This window comes from Triturus cristatus, chromosome 4_2, assembly GCF_964204655.1.
Source record: "Triturus cristatus chromosome 4_2, aTriCri1.1, whole genome shotgun sequence".
Classification (NCBI taxonomy): Eukaryota; Metazoa; Chordata; class Amphibia; order Caudata; family Salamandridae; genus Triturus; species Triturus cristatus.
Genome location: NC_140586.1, coordinates 93,592,063 through 93,612,885, shown reverse-complemented (window position 1 = coordinate 93,612,885; position 20,823 = coordinate 93,592,063). Strand labels below are relative to the sequence as shown.

At 43.8% G+C, this 20,823-nt stretch overlaps 1 protein-coding gene across 13 annotated transcripts in view; it reads left to right on the top strand.

Annotated features, from left to right (window-relative positions):
• The window catches only part of CACNA1A (calcium voltage-gated channel subunit alpha1 A), a 1,220,168-nt gene that overhangs the window by 390,805 nt on the left and 808,540 nt on the right, over window positions 1-20,823 (top strand). For all 13 annotated transcript variants that reach the window (XM_085600715.1, XM_085600714.1, XM_085600719.1 and 10 more), the window contains 3 exons: window positions 6,415-6,506; window positions 7,157-7,309; window positions 18,319-18,506. In XM_085600715.1, the coding sequence (XP_085456841.1) occupies window positions 6,415-6,506; window positions 7,157-7,309; window positions 18,319-18,506 (433 nt within the window). The remainder of the gene's footprint in view (window positions 1-6,414; window positions 6,507-7,156; window positions 7,310-18,318; window positions 18,507-20,823) is intronic.

Below are 20,823 nucleotides of genomic sequence, written 5' to 3'. Positions count from 1 at the left end.
GGGTCACGGTGCCCTTTTCAGACATATCATTAATGGTAATTAACCACCACTAGCTTAACGGGACGCACTGACGGTACAGTATGTGGTGTATACTCTTTGGGTGTATATTTTCTACTCTACATGTGTATACTTCATGTTCTCCGTGTGCATGGGGTTTTCTCTGTGACTGTGAGAGATGTGTCGTTGGCGAATTGTGTATCTTAAGTGTGTCTCTTGTACTACGAGTGGTGTTCCTTGAGCACACTTTATGCATGCTGTGTGAGTGTGGTTGGTGTGCATTCTTTGTATTTAGTTGAGGTATGTTCTGCGAGACTGCGTGAGGCATTCTCTGTGAGTGCAGTTGGTGTACGAACGGTTGGTGAATTTCCGTTTAACGCTCTCAGGACCTGGTTATTGAGTGCTGTTGAAATATATTCTGTAAGTGCACTCTGTGTATGTTGTCTGAGTGGTTTCAGTGAATGTTCTAGGAGTGCAGGTGATATTGTTCAGTGTATATATGCTGAGGATGTGGTTTGTGGGTGCATTTTGTCTATTTTCTGTGAATGCAGTTGCTATAGATTGTTTAAGTGTAGGTGGGGAGTTTTCTGTGCGTACAGATAATGTATGTTCTGTGGGTGCAGTTGTTCTGTTCAGTGGATGCATTTGACATATTTTCAGTGTGTGCCTTAGTTGTATGTTGTGGAATTGTAGTTGGTCTACTTTCTGTTATGGCGATTGGTGTGCTTTTTGTGAGTGTATTTGGGTATGGTCTGTGTATGCGGCTCTGATGTGTTCTGTGAGAGCTTTTGGGGTTCATTCCATGACTCCAGTTGGTTAAGTTGTTTGATAGCACCTGGCTGCTTTTCTGTAAGTGGAACTAGCACACTTTCCTAGAGTGAGGAGGTGTATGTTTATAGACAATTAGGGCCTGGTTTAGATCTTGGCGGACTGGTTACTCCGCCACAATGGTGAAGGATATCCCGTCTGCCGAAATATATATCCCATAGGATAGAATGGATTTATATCCTTCACCGGTGTGACAGAGTAACCAACCCATCTGCCAAGATCCAAATCAGGCCCTTGGTATCTTTATGTGAGTGCAGTTATTAAATACTCAGGGAGTGCATTTTCTGTATAATAACTGAGGCTCGTGTTTTGTTATTAGATATTGTGTTTGCTCTTTGAGTGCTATGGGAGGTTGTTCTCTGAGTCCGGTTGGAATATTTTCTGTGAGTGCAGTAAATGTGTGTTCTCTGAGTGCAGTCAGATCATGTTCTGAGTACAGCTTGTGTATGGCCTCTGAGTGCAGTTAGCATATGGTGTACAAGTGCATTTGGTGTTTTTTCTGCAAGGGTTTATGGCCTATTTTCTGAGTGAGGATGGCGCTCGTCTTTGTGTGAGAATGATGGACAAAGGCCCCTTGGCGATTTTTTTGTTTTGTTTCGTGAAAAGCGTTTTGACACAAACAACTGTGCTTTTCGTTTCGTCGAAACAAAGGGGAAAATGTGCCAAAGGTAAGCCATGAATGAAAAATGACATTTCGTGAAGGTTGCAGAGAATGCCGAAACATTCGTGATATGTCACCGAAACAGCAAAATCCCACATAATTCCATGGAACTGACGGGGTTTGCGCGTTTCGAGTTTTAAAGGAATGTTTGGCCCAGGCCTAGGAGCCGTATTGATAGCACAAATGGTGTCTTTTTGTGTAAAAGGAAATTGCACATGTTCTGTGAGCAGATATGTCTTCTGTGCGGATCTGTTCTGCGTATCTTCTAAGAGCTCAGGTGTATGAGTGTAGATTGTGTACATGTATTTGTGTACTGTTGTTTGAGTGTGCTCAAATACTGTTGGTGTATATGCTGCCAGTGCACCACAGTCAGTGTATGCTGTGTGAATACTTTGTTGGGGTATTTTCTCTGAGAGTGAATTTGGAGTGTGTTCAGTGAGTATGCTTATATATTCTAAGACTTCTCCTCTAACGCTTCTTCAAGTGCTTCTGTGTGTCCTTGAATGTGCTCTGGAGTGTCCTTTTCTATGTCTTTGACTGTTTTGTGTCTTTGTGACTTTGTTCTTCACTATAATGCCTGACTGATTGGGTTGCGTAAGCACATGTTTCTGTAAATCTGTGACTATTCTAAAAGCTTGTCCTCTGCACACCCGAGACTGTCTATGTCTGTGATTGTATTCTATCTCTCTGTGAATGTACCCTGATCGTGTTCTTTGTTTGTTGCTGTTCTCTGCATTTTTGTGACAGTTCTCTGTATGAATGCGCTATGCATGTCTGTGGCTTTGCTCTGCACATTTGTATGTGAGTGTGTTTTTTATGCCTGTGTCTATGTTATGTTTGTCAGTTATTTGACTGCTTCTGCTTTGCTTTGTCTCTGTTTTCTGTATCTTTGGCTGCACTTTATATGAATCCTCTGTGTATGACTGTGACTGCGCTCTCTGTGTTGTTGCTGTGCTCCTTCGTTCCTTGCTAAGCTCTCTACGCCCGTGACTGTAGTCAGCATGTTCGTGTCTGTGCTATATGTACGTTATACCGTATATCTGTGACAAAGCTCCTTATATATGTGCCTGTATGTGGCTGTACTTCTATGTGACCGTGATTTTATATGTGAATGTAGTTCCCTATTTCTTTGAATGTGCTCTGTATATCATCGGCTGCTCAAGATCTGTTTGTGACCGTACTCTCTATGTTCTGTGATTGTTATGTTTGTTCTGTAGGTGTATTATTTATGCCTGTCACTTTATTTTGTTCTGAGGATGTGCTTTGTATGGTATGTCTGTCATAGTGGTCTGCATGCTGTGATTGTGTGTGGATGTCCGTGACAACATTTTGTTTTGTGACGCTAGGCCTGGGCTTCTGTGTTCCTGAGCTCTGATTGTCTGTAACTGGACTGCCTGTGTGTTGTGGCTGTGTTTTACTCGTGTTGTGACAGTAGTCTGTGCATCGGTATGTCTATGGTCTCTCTGTCTTTATGGGTCTGCCTCTATAAGTATGCGAACTTTGCTCTTTGGGCTTATGAATGTGTTCTGTTTTCTATGCAGGTTGCATGACTGCCACTGTGTTCTGTAACTGTTTTCTACTCATGTGTGTTTGTACCTTGTTCTGTTACTGTGCCCCAAATGTCTGTTGCTATGGGTATCTCTGTCTGTTATTGTACTGTGTTATTTGAATGTTCTGTGTGTCGGATTGTGAACTGCCACCGTAGCTGCTCTCTTCTGTATCTCTACATACAGTAGCTGTGTCTGCTCTGTCCTCTATCCTTGGACGTACACTAGATGAGCGCCCTGCCGTGGAGGCTGGTCTGAGTACTAGCTCTGTACGCTCATTTCTGCTTTGGACCGATGCTCTGCATACAATGTCAGTGCCTTCCTATACAAGAATCATAAAGACTTTGCAGCGTGACACTAAATGTGATGGAAACAGTGCACCCTCTTGCACAGGAACAAACCAGGGTTTAGACTCAGAGGTAAGACCGTAGAGAGTAGACTCAAGTATAGGGCCAAGAGGACCGAGGGGGCCTGCCCATTGATAGGAGGGAGGTACTGTGTACTGTAAAGGGGGTCATTCCTAAAGCAAGCCTTAGATGATCTTATGTTCACACATACACATCACCGCAAGGTGGTACTACCAACTCACCGTCACATGATATGCAAACCGGATACGCATACTGCACATGAAGTGGTTAGTGTAAGATGAATACACACCAACAAAGTAGTAGGGACTGTTTCCTGTCTGATAGTATGAGCTTTAGATTAGTACATAGCACAACAACACTGCAGGTCTGGCTCCCTTTAAAAGAACTTGAGATCAGGGCAAGCCTGAAACGTAGCAACATGTCAGGTGTAGGCTACTGTAGCAAGATATGAGCTCAGGTTACATACAGACTCTGCCAGTCATAGGGTCTAGATTCTACCATTATAGAAGTTTAAGATACTTTCACACTGTGGTGAGTGTGTAGGGTCTGCCTTATGTTCCATAGTCTGAGTTCTACATACAGAACATTGTGGCTACCTTGCAGGTCTGCAATGCTGTACTTTGGCATGAGCACAGCACCAGATTGTAAGAGTTTGCTTCTATTTCATGTAATGAGTTCAAGGTACGGACACACCGACACACTACAGCAGAACAAAGAGTGTGTATGTCTTTTGAAATCAGAATAAGTGCACACCACATCAACTTTGCTGGTCCAACTCCCTTTACCATGCTGTGTGTTCAGACACATACACACCACAACAAGATTGTAGGGTATTGTTCCCGTTCATGATCTATGCTCAAACATGCAGAGCCAGGTTGTATGACCTGTTCCTTGTACCACGAGACAAGCTTTGAATATGTGCACACCACTGTCAGATTGTAGAGGTTGGTTATTAACTAATGTAATGGAATTGTGAGATGAACACGCCACAGCCTGGTTGTGCAGTCGTGTGGGTGTCTATTGCTGGTGCATTGAATGATCTCAGACTGTACATACACAATACTAAAGGGTAGTAGTGAGTTTATTACACAGACATACCATAGCGAAGTTATACAAAAGTGTGTGGACATATAGCAGCAGCCTTTGCTAGAGGGGTCTTAAAGGAACAGGCTGATGTTCACGATTTCTGCGTTTTGGGATTTCTTGAGTGTGTTAACAAGGACGTCCAAAAGAATTTTCATAGAATATTATTAGAAACCTGAAATTTAAAATGGAAATGCAAAGGAAAATGTAGCACATTCATAGAAAATGGAGATAGGGGGATTTGTCCATAGCTAAAACATGTAAGCTTGGAAGTAAAACATGGTTATGGAATTGGGGATGAAGATCACGGAGAAGGGATGAAATAGAAGCAATAGCAGAATACCCCAGGGCGACCAAAAGAAACTGAGGACATGGTAACCAAGTATGGGGAGGGAGTTGAGGTGGTAGCAAAGAGAACATCTCTGCCTCATGAACACAGCGAGGAAGAGGCCCTAAGGAAGTATGTGGTACACATACTCAGATCAGCAAGGAGTGAAGTACCCTCATGTGGACCACAACAGAGAGGACGTAAGTGTAGATAAGAGTACAGAGGGCTGGGATGTGGCTGCTGCTCTTGTTGATCCGACTAGGCTCCAGGATCAATCAGTACCAGAAACAAACCCCTAAACAATGGCCACTGGAAAGAAATGTAGTGTGAACAATCAAGAGTACAGGAGAGGTATCTGTCTGTAGGCTAAAGGAAGGCATCTCTTAAACATGCGTCCACGGACTAAGGTTGCACTGGGGAGGGGGACAGGAGTCTTCTTTGCCATAGAGAAAGGGATATTGGGTTATTTTCTGGCTCGAGGTAGTGGTGAGGAATGTGGAATGAGCGGTGTGCAGTTAAAGGCATTGGGGCCAGTTCCCTTCCTTTCTGTGGTCGTTCACCTCACATTTACTTTTGTAGTCCGGCATTAAGTGTTGGAAAAGCAAATGGAGGCCCTGAGGTCTGGACAGAAGGACGGTTCTCAATGATTGTCTACCTCTTTATCCCGGATAGAAATCCGACACATAAGACCTTGAATGGAGATAGAAGATATAACCCTGATCTCTGTGGATTATCGGAATGTCTGCGAGTGTGGAATAAGACCGGGATGCTCAGAGTGTGTGGATCCAGCACCACATGCGTGGGTGCTATCATTCTTCTGTATATGGGTCAGTGGGCTTGTTGTCTGCCTCTGAGGAGCATATGTCCTTTTGTTCATGGCTGTGGTGTACATTCTGAAAATGTTGAAAGATGACGTGGCTCAACAAGAGTGCAAAAAGTGGATTCAGTGAGTGTGTAGTATGCCTTCTGGGAGTGTGTATTGGTCTGTGATTGGTAGCATGTGTGCCTCTAAGAAAGTGTTTCTGCTGCAGCACATTTTGTAAGTGAGTTTGATTGGAGACAGGATGGTTTGGCACTTACTAGAAGCTTCACTGTTTTTAGCAGGTGCAAACAGCTGGGGGCATGGTATATGTTCTGAATGCAGGTGTGTGTGTGTGTTTCTCCATAGCTTGTTGAAAGGTTGGGCATGCAAACATGTTAACATGAATTTCTATCTCCCCAGCTTGCATGAACTAACCGAGATAGCAGCCCAATCGTTTTTTGTCATTGCATTCGTTTTTTTATTATTTAAGAAAATAATTATGCCATCCTTCCACTCCACTGTGTGCAGTACATTTGTTTCTTATTGTTGCACAGCATGCGGCGACGATTCTGCTAAAGTAACATTGCCTGACCGTTCAGGCAGACAAGCTGTCCAGTTTGCCGGAAGTCCTTGCTTGTGTGATTTTATCATGCATATTCTTTGGGAGCTGGGCTGTGGTGTATGTGTGCAGGGAGGGGCGATGGGAGTTAAGTCAATTCTCATCCCTCCAGCATATTCCGTCAGTGCTGTGATGTCAGTGAATTGGTCTGTCTTTCTAACAGGCGTTTCCTCTCTTTCAGGATTGTGGCCACCACGGGCTCGGATTTTGACCTGCGAACATTGAGGGCTGTACGTGTACTCCGACCACTCAAACTGGTATCTGGCATCCCAAGTACGTGACTCGACACCCTCCTCCCATGCTTATCATTGATGAGTGTAGAGCCAGTGGAGCCCATTTCGGTTCTACTTGCTGGAGAAGAATTTGGGGCTCTGCTCCTCTATGTGATGAACAACCAGACCAAGATATCTTCTCAAGCGAGCCAAATACCCACCCCGGACTGGCTCCATTGGCAAATGGACATAGTGGCACTTAGCCAGGCAGAAGTAGCTGAGTCAAAAATACCCCTTTCATTCCTAGACATGTTTTGGGGGGATTTAATGTAAGAGAAAATTTTAGGGAGAAATTGCAAGGAGCCATTCTGTGGATGCATCAAGCTTCCACCTGTATCTCTTATAGGCCATGCATCGCTGTACCACACAATTATTATTTTGTTTATTTCACAAGTTTAATGTGATTTGTTTTGGTAGATGGAAAATTACCTCTTCTTGCTAGCTTTGAGATTGAGAGGCATGCATTCACCATTGGAGTATAATTTTGTTCAGTTCAGTAGAAGGCCTCCTTGAAGCGAGGGGGCGGTTGAACCAGATGGATGTCAACTGATGAAGGGAAAGAGAAAACCATCAAGGTTTTGGTAAAATAATGCAGGGCCTAAAGTCTGTACACTTTCTAACATATTGCCTGCCTTTCTCATCTCCTTGCAGGTTTACAAGTTGTGCTGAAGTCTATCATGAAGGCGATGATACCTCTACTGCAGATTGGGCTGCTCTTGTTTTTTGCAATCCTTATTTTTGCAATCATAGGATTAGAATTTTATATTGGGAAATTTCACACCACCTGTTTTGACATTGTAACAGGTAGGACTGTCTTTTACACTTCCTCATTTTTCCATGCCCCAAATGATGTCTCTTGTGTTTAAAGTATGTAACTTTCATTTAATTTGCCCACAAGTCCAGGTTAATGGAGACTAAAAAGTTTTCTTGTTGTTGTAAAGTATACATAGCTTTGTGGGGTTTGACTGTGTGCCTTGTTATCATTTTGAATAGGATTTTGCTGTAGACCTGGAGCTTTGGCCCGTAGTACTCTTTGAGTAAATTTATTCTGTGCATGCAGTGTAGAGGTATGTCTTTTTGAACTGCCTGCAGCAGAATCTTCATAATTGGTCAATTGTGCCATTTACATCACCACCAGATGCCTTCTTAGTTTGTACACAACCAGAGCCATTTTAAGGCATGGGCAAACCGGGCAATTGTCCAGGCCCCCCAGCTTCAAAGGGGCCCCCTGGGAAGGTGATATCTCTCTCCCCTCTCACATCTATTCTTCTAACTCCCCCTCTCCCTCTCTCCAATATAAATTTAACATACTTTAAGAATTTGGGTACTGTGCAAGCTTACATTAGCACAAAAGGGTTGATAAAATTCAACAATGGTCCAAACAGGGGGACACAAAACATTAATTGCACAGGGCCCCAATATCCTGTAAGATGACACTGTCCACAACAGAGGGTGAAATTCATCATTGTATTAATCGTACATAGTTAAGCTGAATGACTATTAAGAATCAGTATATGTTATCCTTAGTAAGTGACACACAAGCGGGCTCATTCGAAATCCCATGTTAAATATCATATTGGGTGGAAATTGTCTTCCTGTTCAGTTTTGTTGGACTCTAATTTGCCCAGAGTATGTCTCCACGCAAATGCCTACATGTATTACCTGAAGGAATGTGCAAGGAGAAAATGAGCGGGAATTGTGAAAATGTGATATTTTACTGACTTGAGAAACTATAAATGCATGCTGTTCCCCACAACATCCAAAACTTGAGAGTCCACAATAACACCATGACCATGTGGTAACAGCGTTTCCCCAGGTAGGTTTTACCAGCTTTATTGTACCTCGTGCCAGAATGAAGGGCCAAATGTTACAATGTGGCACGAGTGATGTGTCAGAGGATCAATCCCTCCTTTGAAGACCATTATGCTTTATCTTTCTTGTCCAGTACATACCATATGTAGCGCATGCCCTTTCTCTTAGTCAGCCACGGTCCGTGCAGGTAACAGCGGTGGGGCCACGGTGGGGAGCGATTTTGAGGGAAATTGAATTATTTATTTAATTTCCCCTCTGCATCGTCCTTCGAAATCCCCCCATGCGGCCCACCACCCCACCGCTGTTACCTGCACGGACCGTGGCTGCTCTTAGTTCTCTCTGGTGTATATTTGAACACCGCATAACAAATTCTTTCTAGGCTGTGGGATGGGGCAGGTGTGCTCCAGATGCAGAGTGCTCTAGTTTTTGTATTCTAATGAAGATCAGCCATGATCCAGATTTGTGAAAAGATGGCCCTTTCTTTCTCCATTTTCCTAGTCCACCTCCCATGGGGGTCCCAGACGTCTTGGAGATGGAGTGGCCTAATTAATTCCCTCCCCAGCCGAGGGAGCTGTTGACGAAAGGGGTGGAGTTTTATTCGTTGTTTTTTGGGTCACAGGACTTGCCAGAGAGAGACATTTTGTTGCAAGGGTTTTATTCAGGAAAGAAAGGGCCTGATGTACAAAATCCCAAGGTTTGTGATTACAAAATACTCTTGTACTATTTGTAAAAGCCCCTTTAAGAGCCCGGAAATTATTTACAACTCATATCATGGATTTTGTGTCCCTGGCCGACTCACAAATACGAGGGTGCACGAAAAGGGTGCCCCACTCCTATCTGCGATTTGGAGAGAAATGTATCAATGGTTTGTCGCCTCGATTGCAGTTGCATACCATTGAAGGGGTGTTATGTGATGCTCAAAGGGGAAGATGTCCTTTTAGGATATCTTCCCCGTGGAAATCTTGACAGCAGTCTTTCTGAAATTATTATAGGAGGCATGAAGAGTATATGTAAAGGTCATTTATTCTTCCACATTCAAAATAGATATGTTTTCCATGAGGACCAGCCCCTAACTGATTAAACCCTAAGGTTCCAGGTTCTCGTTATAGGTCACACATCATATCAGCAGCAACACATGTAGGTAATATACAACATAACCCCGTCTCATCCAGTAACAACGTGGTAATACATATGATTTATCAGTTTGTAGGAAAAATAAAAGGGTAAAGACGAGGAACAGCCGCCAACGGTGAAATAACTTTGCACCATTTAACAATAAACAAGATCTCTGTTGATTGCATTTTATACATTTTCATTTCTTAATGCACTTACATCGTTCGAAACTTTTCTCTTGTTATATACTTTAATTACTCCTGTAACATTCATAAGGCATTCATTAACAGCTATGATCTTTTCTTTCAATTCAAGCCCCTTTCTTCCCATGACTAGCTTTTGTCTGTGTACAGGTCTGGAGAGCTGACCTCATCAAATTCACATTATTAACCAGACAATACTCTAACATAAAATTAAAACAACTTTTGATCGCTATTTCCTCATAGGTATTGCCCTCCACCTCACCATTCCTTCTACCATTTTGTATTAATCTTCCGTTCAGTATACAACTGGTAGTGTGTCTTCTCGTAATTCACCCCATTTGCTTGCTGAGTTAACGCGCATCCACCGCTGACTCCTTATGTAGATCAGCCGCCACCACATACTTTTTTCAAAATTGTTTATTTATTGAGTTTTCTGATCATCAATACAAGAAAGAAAAAAAGAGAAAGAATATAAAATCCAATCAAAATATATGCTTAAGAACATTCCCCATGGCAGCACATTCCAGGTTACATGAAAATCGTTCAGCACGAGGTGGCACCCAGCGAGTCAAATCTTTAGGCTCCTTCGAGCACCAGGAAAGTGTGTGTGTGTGTGTGAGGGGGACGGGGAAGGGTGCAATCAGGAATCAAAGTGATCCATACAGAATCTTTACATGCAGTTCTCATCATAGCTTTTTTCACCCTGGTCACGCAAGTAATCTCTCAAAGGGTCCCAAATATCTTTCTTCTTGTTCATCGGGGGAAGCAAGAGGTAATATGAGTCTAGCTGTTCTTGGCAATGCGTGAGCTCATGAAGCCATGCTGCCACTTTGGGTGGATATATCTTTCCCCAATGACACACCACGCGCCTTTTCGCCATCAACAGGGCTAAAGATACATATCGCCGGTCTTCACATGCGATATCAAGTGTACAGCCCATCAGTGCTAGCTTAGGCGATGGCCACAGTTTTTTCCCAATCATTTACGAAAGCGTCTGAAATATTTTGTCCCAATATTCGGCTATTGGCAGACAGCACCAGGCACAATACATGAATTCAACCTCTGTGGCCCCACCCCAGATACACCTGGAGTCTGCTCTCAGGCCCCAGGCGCATAGTTGAAGTGGGGGACTCTATACCCGATGCAAGAATTAAAAGTGAATAAGCCTGAGCCAACCATTGGGGGCCAATGCTCCAATTTGTGTATAGCAACACATCCCTTCTTTAGGGGTGTGTGGTTCTCCCAAGTCTATTATTCCTGCAGCTTTAGCCCCCTGTATTAATAAGGGTGCCGAAGTCTGTATTGTTACGTATTGTCGAGTAACCAGATGTATACAGGACATAGCTTTTAACAGGACTGAAACACTTGGCACTCTGTAGGCACCATTTGGAAGGTGGGGTAGTATTCCTTACACTGTGCATGGAACTGCTTATACAGAAATACATATAGGGACCCACCCTGTCCATCACAGCGGATCCGGGAACATATCTCCCAAGCAGCTACCCTAGCCAGGGTGCGGGGCCAGAAGGCCACCCGCACATACTTAGGAGAACGCACCACTTTCTTTAGGGAAACAGCTTTTACTACACTTTGAGAACAACGCTTTGCCATTACAATGGAGGCACTACAACCTGTAATGGAGCACGTGGTAATGACGCGTTTGTTGTATTGCCCGCGTTATAAACGCATGCGTGAATACGTGGCCTATTCCATTCTTTATGTTCCACAGATTACTATCTGAAAGGGCTACTACAAACTTTCCTACTTGGACCACTTCTAAGGGATCAAAAAAAACATACAAATCCCTTCTTTTCCAGTCGTCTCACCCTCGCCCAGGCTCCAACTCTGAATGGAGTCACCTTCCTCTTACCACAAACCACATCTTCCTTCCTTTCTCCACAACAGTTTTTTCCCTATCATCCAACTCGGTCTCGACTTGGAACAAAATTCCCTGCCTCTCATATGCTTATGTGGCATCACTCCTGGGTATTAGGGGTAGAGAAGTATGCCCAGACCAACTGTTTCACATTCTTCTAATCTCCACCTTCACACAAAGCTAGCCTTATGCCCTCTTTCTGCACGCTAGTCCACCTCCTCATTAACCTGTGACTTTGGGGCTAACAAACTGATGTGCTGATTTTTCTAACACCTAATCCATTAAGAAATTTCTTAATTTCAGTTGATGTCAGTTGCACACTGTTGCCAGTGACCATTTCTTAGGGCACACCCTCTCGCGTGAATTTTTTTTCCAGGAATTCATTGTTGTTTTTTGTCTCTACTTGTTTAACAAAGATTACTTCTGACCAACGTGAGTAATATTTAGAACCACTGCAATTCTGTGATTGTGCAGCCATGGCATTTTTTGTTTGGCCCACCTAGGGCTCAACGCCGAGCGGATTAAGAAACTGGGCCGGTGGGCGTCGGATGCATTCAAAGGGTACATCACCGCGCTGGGATCTGAACTATGTCTCTCTCCCAGCAGGTCCATTGGGGGGCAAGTGCAAGGTGTGGATCCTGGGAAATTCCTACATCACGCTGGCAAGACAGTGGGCTGCGGCATGGAAATCCTTCAAGGGGATATGGCTACAGAACACGGCAGTGATGTGGCTTGGGTGATCGGGCATCAGATGGGAGCAGCTACTCCCCGTGGCGCAGGAGGCACTGCAAACCGCAGAGGTGCCAGACACGTGGTTATTCACCTGGGAGGAAATGACTTGGCATGCAGCAAGAAGAGAGAGCTGTTAGGAGCAAAGGCAGCGGGGCTAGCAGGCAGACTTCTCATGGTCTGAGATAATAACCTGCAGGGTATGGAGAGACACAGTCGACCGTGGGCGGTCGATAGGTCAAGGCATAAACTCAGTATCACCATGACAAAGATATGTAGGGCCAACTGCTGGGGTTTCGTGCAGCACGGGCTGACCAACCTCAGAATACCAGGTTTCCACTTAGAGGATGGGGTACACTTAACCGGGGTAGGCATGGACACATTCCTACTTAACATAGTGAGGGTCCAAGAGCAGCTGGGTTTCTCCTGAACGGTTGGAAGGGAGAGCTGCCTCCGATCGGTAAATTGCTGGCAGCGTGGCAGCCAAAAAGGGGACCCAAAGAAAAAAATAACCTAGGCAGAAGATCTGCTCAGACATTGTCCATGGGATGCCACATGGCAGGGGCACTGGGAACAGACGAATGGCCAGCAAGGGCCCAAGGAAGCGGAATGGCACTTACAGCCCGGGCTGGGTCTGACGGCTGCCCACAAGGTCAGTAGCAAGGTAAGCCTAGAACCTGCAGAACCTGAGACACCTGCAAAAGGGCCATCGGGCAGGGGCAGTGCTGTCAGCCCGAAATTGAGGGAAAACCTGTGAACAATATTCAGAGTAATAAATGTCATATGTAATAAACAAACACGCTCTCATGTAGCTACTCCTACATTGGATACCACACACGCCTCACCACAGTCTTCAGATGCCTGATCGTTGAGAGGCAATGGCGACAGATAATCTACTGTCACATTTCTTATGCCAGGAACATATTCCACATTGAAAACAAACTGTAGTCTAATTACCATTTAGCAGTACGTGGGATTACACTCCCCTCTCAGTTTGTCGTAAAGAAGTCGACCAACAAGCTGCTTTTTTTGGTAAAGAAGTACCGGCCCCTTTAATGGGCACACGCTATTTCATATAAATATATTTTCTTTTAAATTCTCTTCTGCTACCTCGTTTCAATAACACGTGCAATGTAACGAGTATTACGAGTACTTCATTCAATGGTACTCCACTAACTGACCTGGGTAGTGAGTGAGGGAGCTCCCTTGCAGCTAGTCCAGCAGGAGACTTCCAGATCACGGCACAGACTCGCGGCACTAGTTTCACTGCATGCGCACTGCATGGGAGGCTGTTCCCAGGCCACCCCTCCTGTTGCCTTCGTGCACAGGATCAGACCGCATTGTGCCATTGAGTGAGTGACAGACAGGTCATCCAAGGTAGCTGGGGGTCAAACAGGCTACCACAACATGCACCGAGGCTTCAGACACAGGTTCCTCCCCTCAGCGCAGAGGGCAGGGGGCTCTCCCACTGGGATCTGGGAAACACTCATTCTGTGTGAAGCGGATAAACAGAGGTCAAGCTTAATATATCAGATGAACTCAGCACGGTGGCACATGAGCAAACCTGGGGAGGGAGTGGAGGCGCATGGTGGAAGTGACAGTTAAAACAAGCTCTCGCCATTGCGCAAAAGCAGACGCTTGTTTATATTTGCATCGCGCTTTCACTTTAACCTCTTCAGTGCCCCGCCCTTTCCCCGCCCTGTGCCGGGCGTTGAATTAGCGGGCGGAGTTCATGACGAGATAGTCTCGTCATGGGCACAGCGCAACCGCGCTCCATGACGAGACTATCTCGTCATGGGCACTGAAGGGGTTAAGTGAAAGCGCAATGCAAAAATAAACACGCGGCCGCCCTGGCCAAAGGCGAGTGGCGACTGAAAAAAAAATACTGACTAATGAAGGAGACCGTGTAACGCCGCATGTAAAAGATCTAGTCCTGATGGGCGGTCCCAAAAGGAGACAGGGCGGTAACAAGGAGGGACCAGGAAGCCTCATTATCAATAGAAAGCCAGAGTTTACCATGGACAATGACGCACATTCCCTACTACAATATGCCTCGCAGAGCGTTTCAGCGCATGTGCGCTGCAACGCTAGGCGAGACCTAAAAACGGCTTAAAGCCCTCTTTAGATTGACTTTAGAATCAGATTTAAGGGTTTTTATTTTTTTCAGAATAAGCTTCGAAGCATTGATAATGTTTCACAGTCATTGGGAAAGTAAAGAGATTGAAACTTACCGCTATTTGTATGCGTGTTTGAAAGGTAAAAATTCCGAAGGCAGGTAATTTTGAAAGAAGCAGAGCAATTGTTAATTGAATATTCAATGTATTTCGAAACTTTATTCAGCAGCTTTGTGGCAGCCATAAAAGTTATTCACAAAAAGAAAAAGATAAAAACATTTTACATCATAACAATTAAAATTAAAATGTGACCAGTAAACAAAATTTCTCAGCTAAAAAGTTAAAATATCTCGTACAGTACAAAATTCCAGCAGCAGGTCATTTGAATAATTCTGCATGGAAACTATTAGGACAAAATAATTAGTAGTATATTATGACACAAAGATAACCTCCAGGTGTGATGCTACCCACCTAAAGGCCAAAGAATGAGAAATTGCATCTGTGTTGGATGACTGACACAAGTTGGTTGATGAAGATGCTCTAGGAGTGCTGATGCAATAAGTTTTGTGAACAGCATTTAACACCGTGGATCAACAAACATTGATATCCATAGTTCAGATAAGAATTAAGAGTAAGGCACGCCAGTGTTTTGAGTGCTGCGTACCGGAGAAATCCACCAGTGGCACTTCCTCTGTTTGAGTTCTCTCTCATGAAATTAAATAACATCTATTTTCCTGTTATTGTTAGGTGTGGATGAAATTTAAATCCCGCCGCTGGGATCTTTCCAGTTTACAAGTTTCACACTTAACAAAAAAATGTGAGTTTGCAAACCACATACAATTTGCTTACAGATAAATCGTATGCAAAAGAATTTTTGCAAAAAAATGTATTACTCAGAAAAGTGAGTATTGCAGAGCTTTTACCTACAGAGTCCGTTTTTGAAGAATTCTTTCTAATTTAAATGTGTAATCTTTTCAAAGTTTTGAAGATAATTTCACTTAGTGTGTGGATAACCTTTGTTGCAAATCTGCACACATCCAGTTGCTCAACGTTTAAATTAAGTCTCTGGATGGTCGGATAAGGAACTATGGGATAAATATTCAAAATGTGTGGAGAACAACAAGGTGCAGATAAACCTATGAGAAAACCTAAATATCATAGCAACATGCATAAAAGCATGTGTGGTGGACATAGTGGTTTGGATGAATCTGAATATGCTCAAATGAAATCCAGGAACAAACACGATTCTTATTTAAACTGTAGACGTTGGTGTTTCGATTTTTGACTCAAATCTTTGGGCCGTTGCCCCAGACAAATATCATGGATACACAGCCTTGGAGTCCTGATCATCTCAGATCTGTGAATGCATGTGAAGATTGGGAATGTGGCCAGGTGCTGCTATTTCTACTGCGGAATCCCTGTTCAGCGGCTGTCTTACCCAGTATTTTCAGCGCATGTAGCAGTGGTGAATGATAGTATCAAAGCACAGAAGAGACAGAGCACAACTTTGCATGTACTCCAGAGGCCTGAAAATTCAACCACATATCTCCGGCTTTGCACTCTCCGCGTTCGCTGCTGGTGGTGAAACATATCTGTTTAAATACATATGCCATATAGAGCTTTCCTTGGGCTCAGTAGCTTTTTTTTAAAGAGAAAAACTTGCCCAGGACCAAACAACAGGGTTGCTCGAATCTAAACAGTGCGCAAGACGGTAAATCCGAGTTTTAAATGAAAATGGTAATTGAAAGTTGTGTTTGTCATAGGGTGGACCAGGCTCCCACTTGGAGCCTGAAAGTGGGAATTTCAATTAGTTCAGACATTCTCATAAAACAGGGGTATTTATACTTCTCTGCCATGCTGTCTTTGCGTTATTAATATAATGTTTAATGACAACTTCCTGAGAACCAAGATACCATTTGGCAAAGGTTGTGCTGGGCAAAAGTGAAGCAAACACAAGGAGATGATGGACGGAGCGCTGAAACTTTTCACTCACCCCCAGTCACAGATCTGGATTGAATCCATCATCATTCTTTAGCTCACTTTGCCAGCTCAGTTCAGAAAGAGTCTGATACGATGAAAGATAAATTACAGAATTGTATTCAGTGCAAAAATTACCACTCAGTTGTTCTGATGGTAAACATCCATAGAGACAGGACTGGCTGAAAGGAATTAAATGTTGATTGTCTATCATCCTCTCTTTCCAAGTTGATCTTGCATTAGGGTGACCAGAATTTTAAAGCAAAAATACGGGACATTTCACAAAAATAGAAGAAGGACTATAATTTTACGTCAAGCGAGCGCACAGAATGACAGCGCTCCTCAGCAGAGAATTACAAAACAAGCAGTAAGAACATACATAAGATGCAATTTAATTTTTAAACCCAGTAGCTTGCCTGTGAATTAAATGGCTTTCTTGGAACAACTGCTAACTATCCCTGCTTTGTAAAACTTAAAAAACACCTACCCCGTTTTTAGTCGACCCTCTCCAAAAACCAGGACTTGAGCTAAATTTCTCGAAATCTACCCGGACAGCTGGTGAAAAACGGGGACCGTCCTGGCAAATCCGGGATGCCTGATCACCCCATCTTGTATTCAAAACCATCTGTATTTCCCAGTTCCTAGTTTACACAGATAATCTCCTCGAATCAAAACAAGAGCACCCCTTGTGAACTACTTGACAGGTACTATGATGAAACTGCGTCTTTTTTCAGAGGGCCCTTAAATCTAGTGCTTTCCATGGTCAATTTACAGAGACTGGAAATCTGTTGGACAGTTAAGGCCTGGAATATGAGGAGTTTGGGCATGTGTTTCCTTTGCTAGAGTACTTCATTACAAACATTATTAGAACCTAGCACAGATCCCCTGATATTACTACTTGTTGGCTTCCAAAACTAAGGTTGATAATATCGATAATCTCCTCGTTCATTTCCTGGTCTTTTCTACCCCATAGACCTCCAGCAGGTGCCAAATGATAGTGACTCACCTACCTGGTTCACCTTCCTGGGCATTTCATTCAGAATTGATAGTTTTTCAAGAGCTGAAGAAGTTAGTTTGGAGTATCTTTAAAAACATCTACTGATGATCTCTTGAAAGTCTTTAGCTGTGAATTCAATATGCATAACCATAGCTTTTACAGGCCTTGAGTCTCAAAGTCATTCTGCCCTTTAAAAGCAGTCCATTTACCAAAATGAAAGGAGGTAGCAGAAGTGACATCACATACACCTTCTTTCATCCTAAAGTCAGGAGCAACCTACTTAGGATCTAAGAGAGAGAGGGCCAGGGTAAAGAGAGGATTGGGAACTTCAGAAAGTAAACAGGGCAGTTACAGCCTGCTGCTGCCTCCATTGTCCCTGAGATCAGATGCAGCAAGGACAGTGCCCAGGGTACCAAAGTACTAGCTTGCCCCTAGCTGATGCCTCCCGTCTTTAAAATGCATTAAATTGGGGCATTTTACAGGGCTCTTACCTTCAGGAAGAGAGATAATAAACTACTGTTCTTTCACTCAGGAAAAGAAATGGGAAATTACGATTTGGTTTGAGACGGAGATTTAGAACCCGCTTCAGACTGGATGACTGATAATTCACTTTATTGTTGACAAGAGATACATCTTTCAAGAGCGCTAACTGCCAGATTGGCTATTTTTAAGGTTATCTAGCCACAAAGTACTCAAAACAATGCAAAAGCATAATTGTGTTTTTATGTTATAGGAATGCTTATGGCTTGAATTAGTTTGCGAATTTGGTTGTTTCCAGTTTGTGGTTTTAACCCAGGATCAGTACAGCTCTCAGCTTGTCTGCTGGAAACCTAATTTCAGAAAAAAGTGCACCATAAATAGAATAAGTTCAATGCGAGGAAGCATCTCTACCATAGTGAGATTTTGTGGGCATGTGCAATGAAATCCTGTTAACGTTTTTGTTGTCTTTCACGATGGTTGCCAATAACACATACTGCTGTGGTTTGTTGCAGACGAAATCAAGGTGGAGGTGCCCTGTGGAACAGAACTGCCATCTCGTCTGTGCCCAAATGGGACCATCTGCAGGAGGTACTGGGACGGACCGAATTACGGGATCACTCAGTTTGACAATATCCTGTTTGCAGTGCTGACCGTCTTCCAGTGCATCACCATGGAAGGTTGGACAGACATTCTGTATGATGTGAGTACAGCCCAAAACCTTGCCAGATAATCTGTATTATGTGAGTATGCACCAGTGTTCCTATGTACCCTGGAAAGTCCTTTCAGATACTCTGTATGATTTCAGAATGTCCAGCCGAGGAGGTCACCCCATAAAATCCTATCAGAATTTCTGCATAATGAGCATACAACAGAACCCTGTCAGACATTGTGCAGAGGTTTGCAAAGTTTATTTCGCCAGAATTTTTCTCTGCAAGATAAGTGTTTGCCGAGCTTTTGTATGAACACTGGTAATGCGCAGCAGACAACCACTTTTTCATAAATTGTCGCAATAGTCGTGATTTTCATGGAAGTGGGACAAGATGAAAAACCTTGCAAAGCTGAAACTTTTCCACTAACATTGAAAAATAATTATCAAAAATACTTTGCTACGTACCCCCCCCCCGCCCTAATATTGTGTATGGTGGCCCAGCATACACAGAAGATACCTCCATGGTTCCTGTATGTCTCGGTGCCCTGTAAACAAGACTTGCTGTGGTGTATGAGTATAACCTCGAAACTCAAATAATTAGTCGATTCTTAGATCTAGTCTTTGGTCTAAAGGTGCACAGCAACCACTTGGAAATCCCCCACTGGAACTGGCAACATCAAGACTAGGTAACTGCAGGGTATTAGCTAATTATGAGCATACAGAGCAATGGTAGGTACCCGTGCCTAAAATTCGAGAGGCACCCACCACGGATGATCCCTGAGCAACAAGTAGAAGACCTTACGCCCCATAGTCAAATGGTCTACATTGCGGCATCATTATGAGTCTCCTCCATTTTGGATTTAGGGTTTCCATTATTTCCATAATTGCATTATATCCCCCTGATACCCGCATGGAGGGCCAGCTCACCCAACACAGTTACCCACTCGAATTCTCTGCTGAAAGTTGTTTATGGCAGATGTGTCCGAAAACTGTATTTAAGGACATTGATACCCTTTGTCGTTGATACCCTGTATCTTTCATGGTGTTACTGTATCTGATTTGTCGCTTTTTAAATAATAAAATTAATAAAAACTTATAAATATAACCTAGAAACTCAGTAACCTCTTTAAAAGGATGCTAGACATCCTGACAATGCAAGTATTATTCTGCAACCTTAGGTCCCTGGAAGACCTGCAGTATCTACAGTCAACAGACGGAGTTACTTTCCTTACACACAAATCCACTTTTTCTGTGTGTTTTCCTGTTTTAGACAAGCATTGGCAAAGTCAATAGGTTTTACCTACACAAGATCTATTGGCTTTGACAACGTTTTTTAGGTCTCGGCTGGCGAAAGCAGCGCGCATGCGCTGCTTTCGTCATACGAGACCTTCTTGGAATCAATACAGATTCCAAAGCTCTCGGAGGCGGAGTTGAAGCCCTGCCCATCTTTTTAATTGGTTCGTGTCATCTTGCATGCAAAACGCTGGCTTCTGAGTGTAAAGGAGGCTTCTTAGTCCCTCCTTGTTGCCGCCTTGTCTCCTTTTGGCCTTGCCCACCGGGATTTGATCTTTTACCGGTGGCAGTACACACACTCCTTCATTAGTCGGTGTGCACTTTTTTCTTCACATTTGGATCCCCGTAAGAGTGCCGGCGCCGCCTGCGCTCCTTGCAGTCAGTCTCCTCTCTGGTTGCTGCAGCGGCTCTTCGTAATTTCCACCTACCTTACTTACTGCTTACCATCACAGGGACTTTCTTCCCACATGGAACAACATCTCAGTCCGTTCTACTTCCGATTTGCCATGAATTCGCGTTCGTGACAATCAAACCGAAAACATTGAGGATTCTCTGTCGAGTAATGATCAAGCCTGGAATTGGGGTTTAATACCCCCCCCCCCCGCATTGTTTCTGGGACTCCGGTATGCGGGCCTCTAAGGGAGCTGATTAGTTACTGATAATGACAACATTTCACTGTTCCTATTTTTATTTTTTGACTTTAAGCGTGAGGCGTGCGCTTGTTTAATAATTGTATTTGGTTGCTTAATAGAGGACAACCCTTTGTAATGGAGTCCGACATCCTGCTTGGCTGAGAGTCGACCCTGTGGCATCTTCTGGTGTGCATTTGTAACTGGAGCCTCTGCCAGGTAATCCAAGGATGCTGGGAAGAATCCTTTACTTGTCGGTAGTGGCATCGGGTCACCCAGACTGTGCACGCAGCCTTTCCTCCTTCCGGAATTAACAGAGGCATGTGGCAAGGGTTGTGTGGACAGTTCGCCTATTGAGGCTTGATCAGTGGGACCACTGTAGCTAAGCAGGACTGGCATTTGTCTCTCTGGTGGAGTTTGGGCCACAGAGGGCACGGCATCACTTA